The sequence below is a fragment of the Strongyloides ratti genome (genome assembly GCF_001040885.1).
Source record: "Strongyloides ratti genome assembly S_ratti_ED321, chromosome : 2".
In the NCBI taxonomy this organism is placed as follows: domain Eukaryota; kingdom Metazoa; phylum Nematoda; class Chromadorea; order Rhabditida; family Strongyloididae; genus Strongyloides; species Strongyloides ratti.
Window position 1 is genome coordinate 4,800,070 of NC_037308.1, and position 18,317 is coordinate 4,818,386.

An 18,317-nucleotide genomic window follows, 5' to 3' on the forward strand; every position below is an offset into this window, starting at 1 on the left:
GTCATTATATTATTTGATAAAGTGATTAGAGAGAAATTTGTACTATGGGATAAATTTAATTATTATAATGATATGATGTCACTTTTATAATAATATGTTATAGACAAATTATATAAATATTCAAATTAAAAAAAAATATCATGTGAATAAATACAGGTGATATTAGTTTTTGTTGTTTTTCATGAATATCAATTAGACAATTTGTCAATTGTGGATGTCAAAACGTCTATGTATAACAAGGAATTAGAGAAAAATTTACGTTTATTATATACAAAATTACAGGTATATTATACGATTGTCAATTTTTTTTTACAATATAATTTTGAAATAAACATTTTAAAGAAATTATATGGCAAGTTTTTTTTTTTATCAATACAATTACTATGTTACACTTCTTTTTTTCTATAAATTATCTAAGAAAATCCTTGATATATATATTTTTAAAATAAAAAAAAGTATAATATTATTATTTTGGTTACAATGATATATATTAAAATAACTTTTTTAAAAAAACCAAACAAATGTTTATTTTTAGTAAATATTTACAGAAGTGATCTTAAAATTTAATGCTAATATTGCATTTTTGTGTAATAAAAAGTTATTTTATTTTATATTTCTTTTACTTATATCAATATTAAAAGTATTTGATAATTGAAAAAGAGAATTGAAAAGAAACAAACTTTTAAAATATAATAGATATATGAAATGATACTCAAGGTTTTAATAATTTATTTTAATAAACATTTCATTTATTTAACTTTTCGACCTTTCATCAAATAGAAGCGGCAGTTATTCATTTCTTTAGTTTTATAACTTTCTTATCTATTATGAGTATATTCAAAGAGTATCATGAGATTATGTATTAAAATCTGCTTTATTATTTATAGGAAAGTTATTTTTTTATTTGATAAATAAATTTTCAAAATATAGCTTGTAAAATTTTTGATTTTACAAAAATATAAATTTATAAAATAACATTTTTTATTGTAATATTTATGTATTTTTTAAAAGTTTTATTATTATTATCACGACAAATGATTTGTTATTTGATCTATATCAATAAGAGACTATGTAAATTTTTTTGATTGTTAAGTATAATATCTCATCTTATTGATATAACTAAAGTTTTGTTTCTATAAAGTTTGTCAGAAATAGATGTATATATATATATATATCTTTCAACAAAAAATGATATCATTGTCACTAAAAAAAATACATAAGAGATTAATCAAATAAATAGCTATCATTTTATTTTCATAAAATGAATATTTTAATTAATGTAATTAAACATTTTGATAGTGGAAATATTTGTGTTATTAATTTTTATTTACAAATAATAAAATTTGAGGCAATTCATTAATGATCTTAAATTTTATGAAATACATTTAATTATATAAAAATGATTTATATAAAATGTTTATGTCCAATAATAAACATAAATTGTATCAAAATAAATACATTTTAAACCATTAATTTTTAAAAATAAAAAAAAAAATTTAAAATAAAACACAAACACGAATATTATAAAATGTAGAAAAAAATATTCACATTCTACCAAATATTTTTTTTAAGTGTCATATCAAATTACATAAAAAAAAAACACTGTAACTAAAACAAGTATCAAACTGAGATATTAAAATACTGATTATCAATTATCTTTATATTTCAGTGTTTACTTTAACAAAAAAAAAAAAAAACTACACTTAGTGACCTGACAGTTGCTTGAGAAATTATTGGTATAATTTATACTTTTAAAACGAATGTTTGGAAAGTTTTTAATGGAGGAAAATTTTAATTTATAATTGAAGGCAAAAGTTTTTTTTACAATGATATATTAATGCATTTTATGTATACTCTTAACATTTATGAATGTTCACTTAATTATCCATTTAAAAACATTTTAATATGTTTTAAAAGAAGTATTTTATTTATATATAAAAATATTTTATAGATTAATTTATCTAACATGGCTTCTTCACATATTCGAAGTGGTTATAATGTAAGTACAGATTGGTTATATGAAGGAGAGACAGTTGTTTTTGAGGAAAATAATATTGGAGTATTAATACCAAAACAAAAAATTTATGGATATGTTATAGTAACAAATTATAGAATTCAATTTGAATATGATAATAAATTTTTATTTGAGATACCATTAGGTTGTATTTGGAAAATAGAAGAAATAAAAAATCCATTAAATGAAGAAAATTTAAAAACTGAATCATCATATGTATCAATTTTATGTAAAGATGTTAGAGTTATACAATTTTATTTTGATGATGTTTCACGATTAGTTAAAAAAAATTTCTTAAACACTATTTCAAAATCATTACTACTTAATATATATGAATTGTCACATTTTGCTTTTAACTATAGAAATAAATTTAACAATAATGGTTGGAATTTATATGATCCTATCAAAGAGTATGAACGTCTTGGTATTCCAAATCAACTATGGATGTTATCTGATGTTAATAGAAATTATTCTATTTGTAGTTCTTATCCAGATATTCTTTGTATACCAAGAGATGCTGCAAACAAAGGCATTGACTATATAAAAAGTGTTTCTGAAGGTCGTGTTAATGGTAGATTACCTGTTTTATCATGGTATGATAAAAATAAAAAGTCTGCAATACTAAGGAGCTCTCAACCATGTACATTAGACAAAAATCAAAAAGGAATTGATGAAAAATATTTAGATTTTGTCATATCAGCAAATGAAAATTCACATAAATTACCAATTTTAGATCTTCGAACTTTATTAAATGCTGAAGCTAGTCAACTTCAAGGTAGATGTTATGAAGCTGCTTATAATAATTGTCCATTAGAATTTTTAAATTTAAGTAACATTCATTTAGTTAGAGAAAGGTAAAAAACAGGTTTTGATTTATATAAAAAAAAATTTTTTATATATTTTATTTTAGTTTTCGGAAAGTAATAAATGCATGTTTTCCTATCTGTGATCAAAAAAATTGGCTTAAAATTTTAGCTGAAACAAGGTGGTTGTTTAACATACAATTAATTTTAAATGCTACAACAAGAGTTATTATTGAAGTTAGTGAAAGACAAAATAGTGTTTTATTACATTGTGATGATGGAGTTGATAGAACAACACAAGTTATATCATTAGCGATGGTAATGTTAGATCCATACTATAGAACAATTAGAGGTTTTTTAACTTTAATTGAAAAAGAATGGATTTCTTTTGGATATCCATTTAATACAAGAAATGGTAATCAAAAAAATAAAGAATATGATTTTTCACCTATTTTTCTTCAATGGATTGATTGTATATGGCAAGTTTATAATTTTGTACCAGACTATTTTGAGTTTAACGAATTGTTTCTTATAACAATTGTAGATCAATCTTACGCAAACAAGTTTGGAAATTTTATTACAAATAATGAAAAAGAAAGAATTGTATATAGTATTAAAAAAAACACAAATTCATTATGGAGTTATATTCTTGATAATATAACTAAATTTCAAAATCCTTTGTATAATACAAAAAAAGAAAAAAATCATATTATTAAACCATCTTATTATGTAAAGCATCCAAAATTATGGACAAAATATTACCTTCGCTACAATTATGAACATTTTAAAAAAAATCATAAATTCATTTATGTTGATATAGGAAATAACGCAGAAAAAACAAGAGAAATGGTTATTAAAAAGTTTAATACTATATGTTAAAATATTTTATTTATTTATTATATATTACTAATTATTAAAAAAAAAAAAAGTTGTTTTTTTTATGTAGATTAAATTATTGTATAAAGATAGTATAAAAAATCTCTCAGGCCGGGACGTGTGCAATATTATTATAATCTATCAAAAATATGGCGCATGCTCCAACCTAAGAGAAAATTTCATATCTTTACCAATGATATATATATATATATAAGTATAAAATATTAAATTTCAAATAATTTATTTGCTTTAAATTATGTCGTTAAGCTTGAAGTGATTCAGTAAAAGAAGATCACAAATTTATATAGAAAGTAACGCCATTCGTCAACACCCCTTAAATTCTTATAAGGTTTAGGTTAACGAAAAAGACACATACAAATGTAGTCGTTATTACAACTAACATCCAACTGGTTGCTATATACGAACAGGAAAATGTAAATTAAAAAAGAAACAAATTAGAAAAGAGATAGCTAATTCTTTTTTTTTTTCTCTACAACTACATTACATCAAAATATGTTATTAATTTTATTACTATGAAAAATAATATTAGATATATTTTTTTACACTTTTACTAATTAATCTAAATTATTAATTTTTAAACATTGAAACTACATTTAATAAAATGAGAAAAAAAAAGTATAAGTATTATATAATTTTCTAGTAAAATTTATAACTGCCTAAAGTGATTAAAACAGGTTTTTAGCTATATTAGCATTACAAAAGCCTTTGGCAATATATCAATGTACTTACGAATTTGAAGGACAAGTGGGCGGTCCTGTTGAATTCTACCCAGTTAAGCAACTTTCAATTTCTATAGATTTAAGCATATAAACAAATCATTATATAATAATACTATTAATAAATTACACACAAATATTTACTTCAAATTATTTAATTGACAAATAAAAAAATTATTTAAGAAGTCATGTTAATAAATATTAATCAAAAGTCTAAAATACATTTGACCGGAAATAATAATGAATCTTTTTATTGATAGTCGTTGTTGTAAGTAGCCAAATCCCAGTTACCAAGAATTTTCATAGGATTACTACGTTTTACTCCATTAGTTGTATCAATAGTTGAAATATCAAAACAATTGTCGGCCTCACAATCATGATAAATTGACAATTCAATTAATTTTGTAAGAAGTTTTTTTGCCTCATCCTCACTAAGTTTGTAGTCTTTAGCACGAACATCAGTTTCCATTAATTGATTAAGAAGCATAGCTCCCATTCCTGTAGCAACAGATTTTGCTGTGTAAGAGACACCCTTTGGAGTGATTACACCAATATATGGTTCCATAGTTGAAAAGTCATTGTCAATTGGTTGCATACCTCCAACAAGTAATTGCGTCCAAATAGGATTTAATTGTGATCTACGATAATAAAGAAGATCGGAAAGGTAAGAATGTACTGCTTTTGGTGTCATGTAAAATTTTGGATTAGTCAATCTTAATCTCATTTCCTCTTGTTGAAGGATATTTTGAAGCCATTGAAAATCAGCAAAGTCTCCCGAAAATGCAACAACACAATATTTATTTAATTGATATTGACGGGTAACACCTCTAAAACGGGACATTTTGTACATTGAAACTTTACGGTCACTACAAATAGCTACACCTCCATCGTAGACTGTAGCAAATACAGAAGTACCAGTACATGTTGGAGTTGTTGTTCTTTTGTACTCATCCATAATTATCACTAAAAAAAATAATTTAAAAATATTATTTATAATGAAAGGTAGTATAACAAACAAAATACAATATATAGAAAAATAAAATTTAAAATGGAACTTTTTTTAACTCTTCAATAATTGATAAGAATAAAACGATGATTTTTAGTTATTTTATTCTTTTTGAATCTCGTTACCATTTTTCCGTACAGGAAACTTTTTTTGATTAATTAAAAAACCCGAGTATTATTAATTTTCTTTTGTTGTCTTCTATATATTAATAAAATTTGTAAAATATTTTTTTATATAACTTCATAACATCATTTATTATAACTTTCAAGTGTAAATTTCTTTTAAAAAATTGATTAACATTAATATTATGTTCCAGACACATATAGCCTGTGAAAATAGTTAAGTTTTTTTGCAATAATAATTTTGACAAATTTAAAAAATGAAAAATATTTTTAATGTTAAAATCAAACTATATGAAATAGTAATTTAAAATTCTTCAAAATTTTTGTTACGAAGTTCATCTTTTGGAATAGCTTCATAACTATTAAATTGATACTTGTGAAATACGTTCTTTTTCATCTATGTGTAAAGTTTTTGTTTTAAAAAGCACTACTATATCTGTCTTCTTTTTAACACATTGAACAATTGAATTAAATACTATTTTAAAACAGGTATCATTATTTGGGATATCTGGATTTTTTAGTTAAATTGTATATATTCTTCTAAATTGCTTCCAAGCTTTAATTTTTTCAACAAACGCTGACTTCTAATTGAATGGTTATTTTTTTCAAAATGTAGCAAATCGCAAAGTATTTTCATATTTATAAATTTTAGCAATAGGTTGATTTTTTTTTGAATTACTTCTACTTTCATCACTTGTAAATTTTATATTTCTTCCTAAATTTTTTCAATTTTGTTCCATCCTATTACTATCTATCATAATAATGACATCATCAATTTTTTTACAACAATTAGTTTTATGTTGCAAATGGGATGCTGAAAATTTTGTAAATATCCCACTTGAACAATAAAATACAGCACCATGTAATGACTCTTTAAGAGCACATCAAGAAATTTTTAAAAATATTTTTCCTTGAATAAATTTCCATTTCTTTTGTTTTGTCTTCATATAAAAATAATATTTATTTGCAGATTTATCTTGAAGAACATTAACATTTCTATGCAATGAAATTTCATCAATAAATTTTGGTTATGAAATATATCTTTTAAAATTTTTTAGCGCCATCCTAAATTTATAAAATAATTATGAATATAAATATTACATTTAAAAATTTGATTCATAACAAATATAAAATTTTTAATTGTCACAACAAAAATGTTCATAATTTTTCCAAAAAGTTAGGTTAATGATTTTTTTTATAATACAATTTTTTTAATAAATAATTTTAAAAAAAATAGACTTTGGGTAAGAAGATATTAATTAAATTCATTATATTTTATTTTTCATGTTTTTTTAGAACCAATTTTATCACGAAATTAGACAATCGTTTACCGATTTTTATTGAAATTATTTCTAGACCAAAGTTTTCTTAATATTTTTATAAATATACATATATTTAGAAAAAAATGGATATTGTAAAATAATGAAAAGTTAATTCCTTGTTTAAGTTTAAAGACAATATTTTATAGTTACTGCAGTTAGGCTTAATATAAATTTATTTATTTTTAACAAATAACTATATAACAAATTAACAATATTATATACAAAACATATAAATACAAATTATATACATTAAAGAAATTTTTATACTTTAATTTTAAAATGGATTTTACAAACAATTGACTCAGTTTTACATCTAGCCTTGCAACACTTTTTGCATAATGTATGATCACATTGTGTTCCAGCTGGTGAATTACATTCTTCACATTTGATATATTTTTTTTTCTGTTCTATTTCTCCATCTAATCCTGGTACTTTAATTTGTCGTTTAAGACATTTTCTTACATATCTTTTAGATAGACCAGCAAGTTCAGCAATTTTTGCTAAGTTATCTCTTCTTGTGGCACGGTATTCAGTTGATGAAGGTTTTGTGTCATCGGTAAACGGACGAATATATGGTTTGGAAAACCAATGTGGCAAAGCAAAAATTTCATCGAAAAAGTTATCGTGTTCTGGTTTTTTATAAGATAACCAACTTTCTTTGGTAAAATCTTTGTCAGGATTATCTTGAATGATTCTTTTTTCAAGTTCTTTAACAATATCTACAAACATTTCAATTGATGAAGCATGTGCAACTCTATCGCGTAAATCATTATATACTAACCATGAATAATGACAAGTTCTAAAAACATGAGCTCTAACAGCACTTAAATTAGCTCTATATTTATTTGCATAATCTAAGTATAAAAGACAAACTTTAAAGTTGACTTCTAATGTTTCATTAAATAACATTGGATTACTTAAGATACCCTCAGCAGACATTACAGCATCAGCACCGGTTTCATTAATACATTTTTCAACATCACCTGGCATTTGAATATTTCCATTAGCAATAACAGGAATACTTAATGATTCTTTAATTTTTTTAATTATATTCCAATCAGCAATTCCTGTATGAGGACCACGCATATCTCTTGTCCTACCATGTAATGTTAACAATGATGCTCCTGCCTCATCGAGCATTTTTGCATAAGCTAATGTTTCCTCATCTGTATCAAGTCGACGAATTTTTACAGATATAGGAAGTCTACAATGTTTATAACATAACGAAACCATATCTCTGATAAGTTCAGGTTCTTCCTGTAAATATGCTCCATAATGACCTTTTTTAGCAATAATTTGTGGACATCCTAAATTTAAATCAACACCATCACATATACCTTCAACCATTCGGCAAGCATCAACAAATGTCCGTGCATCATTAGCACAAAATTGAACAATTAATGGTCGATCTTGAGAACAAGAAGCTAATGCAGTACTACGATAAGTTGAATTAGTAGTAAATAATTGAGCATGAAGCATTGGAGTGTAACACAAGTCACTACCATTGTCACGTAAAAGCATACGAAATGCTAATTCACTAAAAAAAATTTATAAAATAACAATTTTTACAACAAACCTTTGATCTACCATTGGAGCAACAACCTTTTTTATATTTTTTATTTTATTTTTCCAATAATTTTTTTTAGCCTGTTGAAAATCTTCATCAAATGTTGGTAATTCATTTGAAAGTATCATAATTTGGGGTACATTAATAAAATCAACCTCTTCATTGTCAACAAGTGTTACAGTTTCTTCAGAATTTGCCATTAAATTGTCAAGAATGCTATTATTATAAAAAAAAAATAATAAATTTAAAAGTGTTGGTATATCCTAACACGACTTTATTAAAAATTTGGAGTGAAGTGGATTTTTTTTAAAAACTTTTTTTATTGATAAGAAAAGTAGTTTTAAAATGAAATTACAACTTTAATGATAATTTTTATTGATCTACGTAATATAAAAACTTTTTAATGTAACAATTTATAAAAAAATGATATCTTTGGTTAAAAATTCATAAAAAAAAAAGTATTTATTTTAAACTATATAATTTTAAAAAAAATCTTATTATGACTAGGCATATTCATGACTTTTTTTTCCTCCAAAGTTAAATGAAATACTTGAAGATCGTGGTCTATTGACAGGTGAAACCGTATTTAGAACTGATTTTGTTCTTCTTTTGTTGTCATTACTATCTATTTCATCATTTCTATCAAAGTTAAGTGTGTTTAATCTCTCATGTGACAATATATGATGTAATTCTTTTTTTTGCATTGATTTTAAATAATTATCTTCAATATCAGAATCATCAGAGTCATCATAATTATATGAAAATGCCATATCATTTAGTGTTTTGTTTAATTTAATCAAAATTGAATTTGTTAAAATTTCAGCTGTTGTTTCATTTGGTAAATATTTTAATATTTCATTAAGAATTTCTTTTCTATTTTCATCTTCAATATCTTGATATGTATTTTTCTTTTGTTTTTCAGAAATTATTGAAGTCCCTTTACTACGTATAGAGTTTATTCTACTTAATGCTTTTTCAACTTCTAATGTCCCTGTAATTTTATTTCCTAAGTTGATACTAGCATTAATTGGACTTGGAATTCCTCCCGATGTTGTAAAAAATAATGCACTCTTTTGTCTTTCATTTGGTCTATTTTCTTTTTCTTTTAACGCCTCTTCAATGGTTATTTTTTTAAATGTTCTTATAATATGTGAAGCATCAAATTTTCCACGTTTTGCTTTTCTGATGAACAATGGTTTTAATATTTGGGCATTTAGTCTTTCAAAGGAAGCTCTAAAAAAATTTTTACCCTTCAAACCAGCTATATCTTCTATTCCTGATACAGCATAATCAAAATATCTACTGTAAACAGTTTCAAGCATAGTTTTTTCTCTGTCATCTTTTTTTTTAACATCTAAAAAATTTAATAGTGGTTTTATAGTTATTCCCTAAATATACTCATATATTTATAATAATTAAAAACAATTATATATACCTGAACAAAAACTGTGAAAAAAATTTCTGCTACAGTAGCTGTTACATACATATCTTTGGCTAATATATTATCTGGTAAACTAACAACTAAACCATAAGCAATTGCCCCACGTAAACCAGAATAACTAAGAACAAATTGATCAACTACTGAAAACTTTTCTTTTTTAAATTTATTAAGTATCCAACATTGTACAATAATTCCTATTGCTCTAAAAAATAGGCAAAAAACTAAAGTACAAACAATAAATGCTGTATCCCAATGATGTTTTCCACTAGATATAGTTGATAATCCAAGAAACATAAAAATAGCCGTTTCTGAGGAATGTGCAAACATTTTAACAAAATATTTAACAGAAGAAGATGCAGATTGAGTAATATTTTCTTTAACATATTGTTTCATTAGCATACCACATGATGTAATTGCTAAAATAGATGACAAACCAAAAGATTCAGCAGTAAGATAAGATAAGTAAGGAAGAACAAAAACAAAAACTGGTGCCATCATAACAACTTTTTGTGAATATTTTGTTAATAGAGAAACTATAAATGCAAAGATAATTCCAATTATTGTACCACCAAAAGCAATAACAGGAAATGAGATACCACCTTTAACATAATCCATTGGTGTTACATTTTCAGTACCAATTAACAAAAATTGTTTAAACATTTGATAAAGAACTACTGTAACGCCATCATTAAATAATGCTTCACCAAATAAATTAATAAATAAAAATTCATTAACATGTATCTCTTCAAAAACAGCAATAACGGCAACTGGATCAACTGCTGATATTAATGCAGAAAAACATAATATTTCAAATATTGAAAATGGAAGTGAAAAATATCCCATATATCCAATAGTATAAAGAGAAGAACCAATACAAATAGTATTAAAAATAGTTCCTACAACGGCAAATAGTAATACAGAATCAACATTTTCAAAAAGTGCTCTATTTGGCATAAAATACCCAGCATCAAAAATAATTGGAGGTAATAAAAAGATAAAAAATGTTGTTGAATCTAAAGTAAAAATACTTGAATCAACATGAATTTTTTTTAGTACAAATCCTAAAATAAGCCCAACAACAATAAGAAGAGCAGAATCTGGGAAGGTATCTGAAAATTTTTTAGAAATATTAAAAAAAATTTTTGCAACAGCAGCAATTATCAACCACATTGATACAGTATATGGTGTTGAAACATGACTAAAATTATTTGAAAAAATATGATATTCAGATCCATTTTGAATTGTAGTATTTTCATTACCATATGTAACACTTAATAATAGTAAAGTAATATAATAAAAGATAATATAATTAAATGTACTTTTGTAAACCCCCATTTTGAAATTTTTTTAAATAAGTATAAATCGGAGATACTTTATACACTATTAAATATTTTAATATTCTTTTTATCAAAAATCTGAAATTATATTATTACATAACAACAATTAACAATTACTAAAAAATATTTTTTTTTTATTAAAATTTTATGAAGTATAAAAAATGGAAAGTAATAGTTATTTATAACAACACATAATAATATATAAATAGATACAGTTAATATTACTGAAATATTAAATGATTGTAGATATATTTATAAATATATGATAACAGGTATGAAAAGATTAGAGATAAAATTTAAAAGTAAAAGTGTGGTTATTTATATTGATATAATAAAATGTATTTTATTAAATTTATGGTTAATTTTTTAAATTTTACCCTTCATTAGAGTAATAAATAAAGATAAATATATAAATCACCTAATTCTATCAAATGATCAATTTTCAAGTACAAATTTAATTGCTTAAGGTTAAATGATGTTATTGTTAAAGATTTAGAACAATTTACTTTTAAATATATGTACTTTTTAATTTGTCAAATATTGGTTAAATGAACAAAACATTTTATTTCAAAATAACATTTAAAAAACAAGAATAATGAAAAAAAAATAATTGTTAAATCTATTAAAAAAATATATTAATAATTAATTTATTATAACTAATTTACCACATTATTATAATAAGCATTTTAAAAAAAATAAACGTCAATATTTTTTCTTGATACAATTATAATTATTATAAAAAGAACATGAAAATAAATTATTTATGGCGTAAGAACTTATATGACAATATTTTTGATTAAGTATGTTTACATTTTATATTATAATTTAATTATTAAAAGTATATATACATGTATAAAATGATATAAATAATAATATTAATAATGTTAGGATAGAAATAAATAGATATATATATATATAAAGATATATATACATATATTGTAATCTGCTACAAAGATACATTTTGTGATTGAAAATTATATTTTTGATCTAATTAAAAGTGTCAGATTACTATAGAAATGTATGTTGTCATTATATCATCAATTACTATAACAACAAATTCGGCTTTTCTAATTATAAAAATATAATAATTAACGATGCATTTATGTAAAAATGAGAAAACATTACTTGTAGATTTGGGTCGATTATTATATTGATGTCCTTAATATAATTTAAAGATATTATGTAACTAATTTTTTTTATCTTTACTTAAAAAAATTATTGTATTTAATTATGCGTAAAATTTGAATTTAATTAAATTTTACCAAGTAAATTGATAAAATATTTTACTATTTAAAATGATACTATATTCTTTTAGAGTACAAGAACTAGTTCAATTTTTTTTTCACATATGATGTCATCTCTTTAAATATATCAATTTTAATGAAATTCAAATTTAAATTAGAAAAATTTTTTACTTAATTTTTTTCATAATACTTAATGTTAATAAACTCCGTTTTTAAATCACAGATATAATCTCAATAGTATATGTAGATATTAACATTTGTGCAATTATTTATATTTATAACTTTAAAAAATAATTTACCTTTTTTTATATATTAAAAAAAAAAAATTTTTTTTTTGAATATTAATTACATATTCTAGTAATTATTTATAAGAATTTATATTTTTATGACAGAATTTATTTTATTTATATACAATACATATGACATTTTGAAATTTTAAAATTTTTATAGTTAATGAAACCTTATCATAATTTTATCTTTAATTATCTTAATTTTTTAATTTAAAAAAAAAAAAGAAATTCAAATAAAAAAAGTTTCATCATTAAAAGTTTATTTAATTATGAGATTAAAAAGAAAATATATAATAATAAACATGTAGATAAAATTTTAAGCAATTAAGCTGCATACAAAAAAAAAAAAATATGATGCTGTTATAAAATCATTTTATCAACACTCTCAATAATATATTAGATAAAAAAATTATCATAATACCAAAATTAGATATTTGTATATATATATATTTCTTTAATCATTCCTAAATATTTTTGTTAAGAAAATTTATATAATAAAAGAAAAATTATTTTTAAAAATACTTCAAGTTAGACCATTTAAAGAGAGATTTATTCATAGGATTATTTCAATTGAACTAATTTGTATTCTTATTTTAAACGATTAAGTAATTGCATCTCACAAAAAGTTAACAAATTTTATATAGTAATTGATGACGAAAAATTTTATAGAATGATTAATTTCACTTTCCTGCCGAATATAAGCCATCTAAATCCATTCCAATCAAACCATTAATAAGTTCTGCATTGGAGCGTTTTCCTACAGCTGATAATTGTCCCAAATCCATAGCAAGAAGTCCATTCATTATTTCGGCATTTCCTCTTTTATATGGTGAATTATAAAATTCATATGGATAAAAAGTCTATAATATATTTATAACATTAATTATACTTTTTTTAAGAATTAATTATCTTACTTTTATATAATTGTTTGGATTTCTTTCATGAATTGGAATAGCTTCAATAATTGATGACCAAGTTACCGTTAAACCAATAATGAAAATTATAAAAAGAATGTAAGTTGATATTTTTGTACCTCTAGTCATAATGTAAATTTTGATAAGTCTAAAAAATATAAAATGTAAAAAAAAAATAAACAAAAATTGACAGTTCTACGTTGGAAGTAGATATTTGAGGAAAAGTAATAATAACAACTATAATGAATCTTATTTTAAAATACAACTAAAATTCAATCCCGCCTCTATATACATTTATTATAACTAAATCTTATCACCGCCTTCTTAAGAAATTTATGTCTTTCCATGATAATGTAGTAAGGATTAGTATCTTTAGTAAAAATAATTATCATAAAAGAAGTTATCATGAAATTAGTGGGTGTTTTCTTTTTTGTTCATTCTTAAAAAATATCATAATTAAATTTACCAACTAACAAAAATTTTAAATTTTCACAACTGATTTAAAAAAAAAACAAAAAATATTTATGCAAAATATTTAAAAAAAGAATTAAACAATACATAAATAAATGTACTTTTTTCTCTGAAATTATTAAAGAAAATATTTGCAATTTTCAAAAGAGAATATTTTATGAAAAGAAACATTTAACATTGTATATCGTGATTTCATGGTAACAAAAAATAAAACATAATTTTCTCAATGAATTAGTACTTTTTATTTAATGTACAAAGATAGTTTTGAATAAAAATTCCATATTTTATAAAGACTACTAACAAAAGTTATTCTTATAACATAAAACTATTTAATTTTATCAAATAGTTCCTGATCTTCTTTTTTTCAAACTCTTATAATCCTCTTCTGTTGTTCCGGAGTTTGTCTAAACGAGATTGAAGATGTTTACTCGTTTCCTTGGCCTCATCTAAAGCATTCTCCTTGTCACGCAACTATAAAAAATTTATTTATACTTAGTATTAAAAAGTCTAAAAAAAAGTTACAAACCTCTTTTTTAAGTTGCCTATTTTGAGATTTGATTTCAGCTACTTCTACTTCTAATTGCTCAGCATTTCCCTTGTATCTTTTCATTTGACTTTCTAACCTCATAACCTAAAATAGCTTTATTAGAAAGAATTTATCATTTTAATAGTATACTTACACTACCCTGAAGATTTGTGTTTTCACGTTCAACTTCTTGCAATTTAAATCTTAGTTCACCAATTTGTTTGCAATTTTCTCCTATAAAAAACAAATAATTACATTGTACTATTTTTATTTTGATATATTTGAAAAACATACTTGCTCCATCATCATTAGATGGTCCAATGGTGGATGAAGATATCTGCTCGGATTGGCGGGCTCTTCTAGAGGAGTACAATGTTTGTTCAGCCTCCTCCAGTTGTTGACGCATTTTTTTATTCTGTTAGAAAAAAAAAATTATTATCATTTTATTAATAAGTAATTAAGCGTAAAAAATGTCAAAAATTGTTATCACTAACTATCAATACATCAATAACAATAAAGAGTCAAACATACCATATCAATTAATTTTTTAACCTTCTCATCAATGCTACTACTACCGGGAACACTTTTCTCAACTAATCCTAATGTCTTTTGAGAGAATACTAATGGCTTAGTTATTGGTAATTGTAATGAAGACTCGTGTGAACTGGTTCCAGAAACTTCTGACATTTCATCATTGCCCTCCTGTTCTACCAATACTAAACCATTTTCATTAATAATATTATCTCTAATTTCGATGTCATTTTTTAAAGCCTGCTGTGTTGCCAGTAATCCTTCTATGGTCCTTTTTAAGGTTTTAACTTCACTCGTTAATTCACGACACTCATGCATTGCCTGATGAACGATAATATCTTTTTCTTCCATCTCATCTTTTAATAAATCTATTTCATATAATAAGGCTGATTTTTCGTTATCCAATTGGGAATACATATACATTGCACGTTGAAATTTATCTTCTAATTCAAGAACCTTATCCTATAATTAAAAAAAAAAAATATGTTTAAAATAAAAAAAAAAAAGTGAAAAAAGAAAGTTATTAGGACAAGAAAAAGAATTATTATTAATATAAAAGAAATTAAAAACAAACATATCATTCTTCATTGTTAAAACACATTATTTTTCACAATTCACAAAATTATCAATATTTTTATACATATAAAGTATAATTTTAAAGACAATATTTAAGATGTGTCTTTTCAATTCATTTCTATTATTATTGTTATTATAACAATAATAAAAACTAATTATATTGTTTTTAAATAAAAAATATTAAAATAAAAATGTTTAATAGATAGTATGTTAATCTAACCTTTAAATTTTCAATTTCTTCATTCTCATCACTGTATTCCATAGAAGCATTCTTATTAGAGGTAACAGATCCTCTCCTCTGTAAAAGTTTTAAAACAAAAGATTGATTAATTTTTTTTCATACTCATGCAAATATTATATTTCATATACAAGGTATAATTGTGCGTATGTGTGACATGCTACATATACATTTAAAAAAAGATCAAATTACCTACCGTTTCATCTGTATAATTATTATCACCCTGAAAAAAAAAATTAATATTAAGTTGAGAAAAAAAAAATTTTTTTTTTTATTTTAAACAATTTAAATGATAAAATTTTTTAAAACTTACTGCACGTATCTGTTTTTCCAGTTGTTCCATTCGTATTTGCCTTGCTTCCTCCCGAGCCAGACGTTTCTTAACCATTCTTTCTTCTGCATCTTTTGTTATTTTATCAAAAACTTTTTCTTCTGCTACATTTTTGGAGATAGCACGTCTCCTACCCGATGATGGTGTATAACTGGACATTATTTTGGTATAATTTTATTTAAGCAACAATAACTTATATATCTACAACAAAAAAACAAAAAAAAAAGAAATATTAATAAATAATTTTATTCCACTCTATTTATGATGTGTTAAAATACATATATTGTACATGTGTAAATGAAATAATAATGACACTTATAGATAAATTAAATGAAAAATAACAATATCAAAGAATAGATCTATTCTTTTATCTATCTATCTTATTACTACAAAGAATGGTTGATGTCTCGAATAGTGGACGCAATTGGTCCTACCACGAAAAGTTAATTATATTAAAAATAATTTTATCTTATATATTTTGAAAAAAAAAACAATAAAAATTACAAGATTATTTAAATAAAAAAAGTATTTTTTTTTTGTTTAAACATTTTTTTATTTTAAAATAAGCCAAATATTAGAAATGTTTACTTCAAAAATTAATCTTTCCACTTTAGAGTATGTTTAAAAAGTTAATCAATGTTTTAATTCTTTTAACAGATATTACTATTATTAATATTTTGCATATTAGATTAAAGATGATGCTCGAGATTAAACATATAAAATACCCTTAACAATAGGACCCTATACTAATCGATGGAAACACTCTGATCTAACATTCAGATATATAATCAAATAAAGTATATTATATCCTTTTTTTTTGCCAAATAATATTTATATTAAAAAAAAAATGAAATACATAAATTAATAAGTTTATAAAATATTTCTCTTAAATTATTATTATTTAATAAACATTAAGAGAGAAAAAAAAAATTTAATAAGTAAATTTTACTAAAAATTACATGTATATTATTTGATAAAGAAAATATTGCTATCACTAGTAAAACTATAATGTATATATTTTTACAAATAGACACATATTACAAAAACACTTATATTTCTATAAAACGATTTTGTTTTAAGAGTTTAAAATAAAGTTTAACTATATTGATAAAAATTATTATACTTTCTAATTTTTTATATATATTTTTTCATTAAAAATCTCTCCATTTTTAAGTCAGTCTTTTTATTATAAAAATGTTGAAATCAATTGACAAATCACTTGTTAAAGTTATATCTTTTGATGTTACTGATACAATAATCAGATTAAAAAGTACACCAGGCTTAATATATTCAATTGTTGGAAGAGATTTTGGATTATCATTGAATGCCAACAAAATAGATTCAACATTTAGAGAGCACATGAAAATTCTTCAAAATGACTTACCTTGTTATGGTCATGGGAAATGTAGTCCAAAAAATTGGTGGGGTGATCTTATTCATAAATGTTGTGATTTACAAAAAAATGAAAATTCAATGGCATTTGTAGATAGGTTGTTTGATGAATTGTCTACCTCTAAGCATTATAAATTGATAAATAATCAGGTAACCTGGAAATATTTTTAAATTATTATTAAAATATTTTTTTTCATAGACTCCAAAAATACTTCAATACTTAAAAAGTAATGGTTATAAATTAGCTGTTGTTTCTAATTCTGATTCAAGACTTCGAAACATTTTATATCAATTATTAGATGAAAATTATTTTGATGAGTATTTAATTAGTAGTGAAATAGGAATTAGTAAGCCTAATAAACTTGTTTTTCTTACCTTATGTCAAAGATTATCCTGTTCTCCACAAGATATCCTTCATATTGGTGATAATCTAACTAAAGACTATCAAAGTATTATTAATGTTGGCGGTCAAGGTTTATTATTAAATGATAGCGGTGATCAAATTTCAATAAACTCACTAGACAATCTTTATTTTATTAATAAAAAAGAATAAATTAAAAAAAAAATAAAATAAACATT

The 18,317-nt window shown here is 22.7% G+C and overlaps 6 protein-coding genes across 6 annotated transcripts; 2 read left to right on the plus strand and 4 right to left on the minus strand.

The window, feature by feature from the left end:
• Positions 1 to 1,966: 1,966 nt before the first annotated feature.
• Positions 1,967 to 3,404, plus strand: SRAE_2000153200 (Myotubularin-like phosphatase domain and Pleckstrin homology-like domain-containing protein; the record flags this gene model as incomplete). The annotated part of the gene is made up of 3 exons (XM_024652495.1): positions 1,967 to 2,868; positions 2,925 to 3,329; positions 3,362 to 3,404. The coding sequence occupies 3 exons, from the start codon at positions 1,967 to 1,969 to the stop codon at positions 3,402 to 3,404; spliced, it is 1,350 nt and encodes a 449-aa protein (XP_024506066.1).
• Positions 3,405 to 4,680: 1,276 nt separating this feature from the next.
• Positions 4,681 to 5,385, minus strand: SRAE_2000153300 (Proteasome subunit beta type-4; the record flags this gene model as incomplete). The annotated part of the gene is made up of 1 exon (XM_024652497.1): positions 4,681 to 5,385. One exon carries the CDS (start codon positions 5,383 to 5,385, stop codon positions 4,681 to 4,683), a length of 705 nt encoding a protein of 234 aa, XP_024506067.1.
• Positions 5,386 to 7,141: 1,756 nt separating this feature from the next.
• SRAE_2000153400 (tRNA-dihydrouridine(16/17) synthase [NAD(P)(+)]-like) lies at positions 7,142 to 8,647 on the minus strand (the record flags this gene model as incomplete). Its single annotated transcript, XM_024652498.1, has 2 exons — positions 7,142 to 8,417; positions 8,457 to 8,647. 2 exons carry the CDS (start codon positions 8,645 to 8,647, stop codon positions 7,142 to 7,144), a joined length of 1,467 nt encoding a protein of 488 aa, XP_024506068.1.
• Positions 8,648 to 8,950: 303 nt separating this feature from the next.
• On the minus strand, positions 8,951 to 13,802 carry SRAE_2000153500 (Na+/H+ exchanger family and Cation/H+ exchanger domain-containing protein; the record flags this gene model as incomplete). The annotated part of the gene is made up of 4 exons (XM_024652499.1): positions 8,951 to 9,835; positions 9,883 to 11,158; positions 13,444 to 13,619; positions 13,674 to 13,802. 4 exons carry the CDS (start codon positions 13,800 to 13,802, stop codon positions 8,951 to 8,953), a joined length of 2,466 nt encoding a protein of 821 aa, XP_024506069.1.
• A 714-nt stretch (positions 13,803 to 14,516) lies between these two features.
• Positions 14,517 to 16,505, minus strand: SRAE_2000153600 (Leucine-rich repeat flightless-interacting protein family-containing protein; the record flags this gene model as incomplete). The annotated part of the gene is made up of 8 exons (XM_024652500.1): positions 14,517 to 14,615; positions 14,671 to 14,775; positions 14,825 to 14,904; positions 14,965 to 15,085; positions 15,202 to 15,663; positions 15,998 to 16,075; positions 16,212 to 16,238; positions 16,329 to 16,505. 8 exons carry the CDS (start codon positions 16,503 to 16,505, stop codon positions 14,517 to 14,519), a joined length of 1,149 nt encoding a protein of 382 aa, XP_024506070.1.
• Positions 16,506 to 17,540: 1,035 nt separating this feature from the next.
• On the plus strand, positions 17,541 to 18,291 carry SRAE_2000153700 (HAD hydrolase, subfamily IA and HAD-like domain-containing protein; the record flags this gene model as incomplete). Its single annotated transcript, XM_024652501.1, has 2 exons — positions 17,541 to 17,888; positions 17,938 to 18,291. The coding sequence occupies 2 exons, from the start codon at positions 17,541 to 17,543 to the stop codon at positions 18,289 to 18,291; spliced, it is 702 nt and encodes a 233-aa protein (XP_024506071.1).
• Between the last annotated feature and the right edge of the window lie 26 nt (positions 18,292 to 18,317).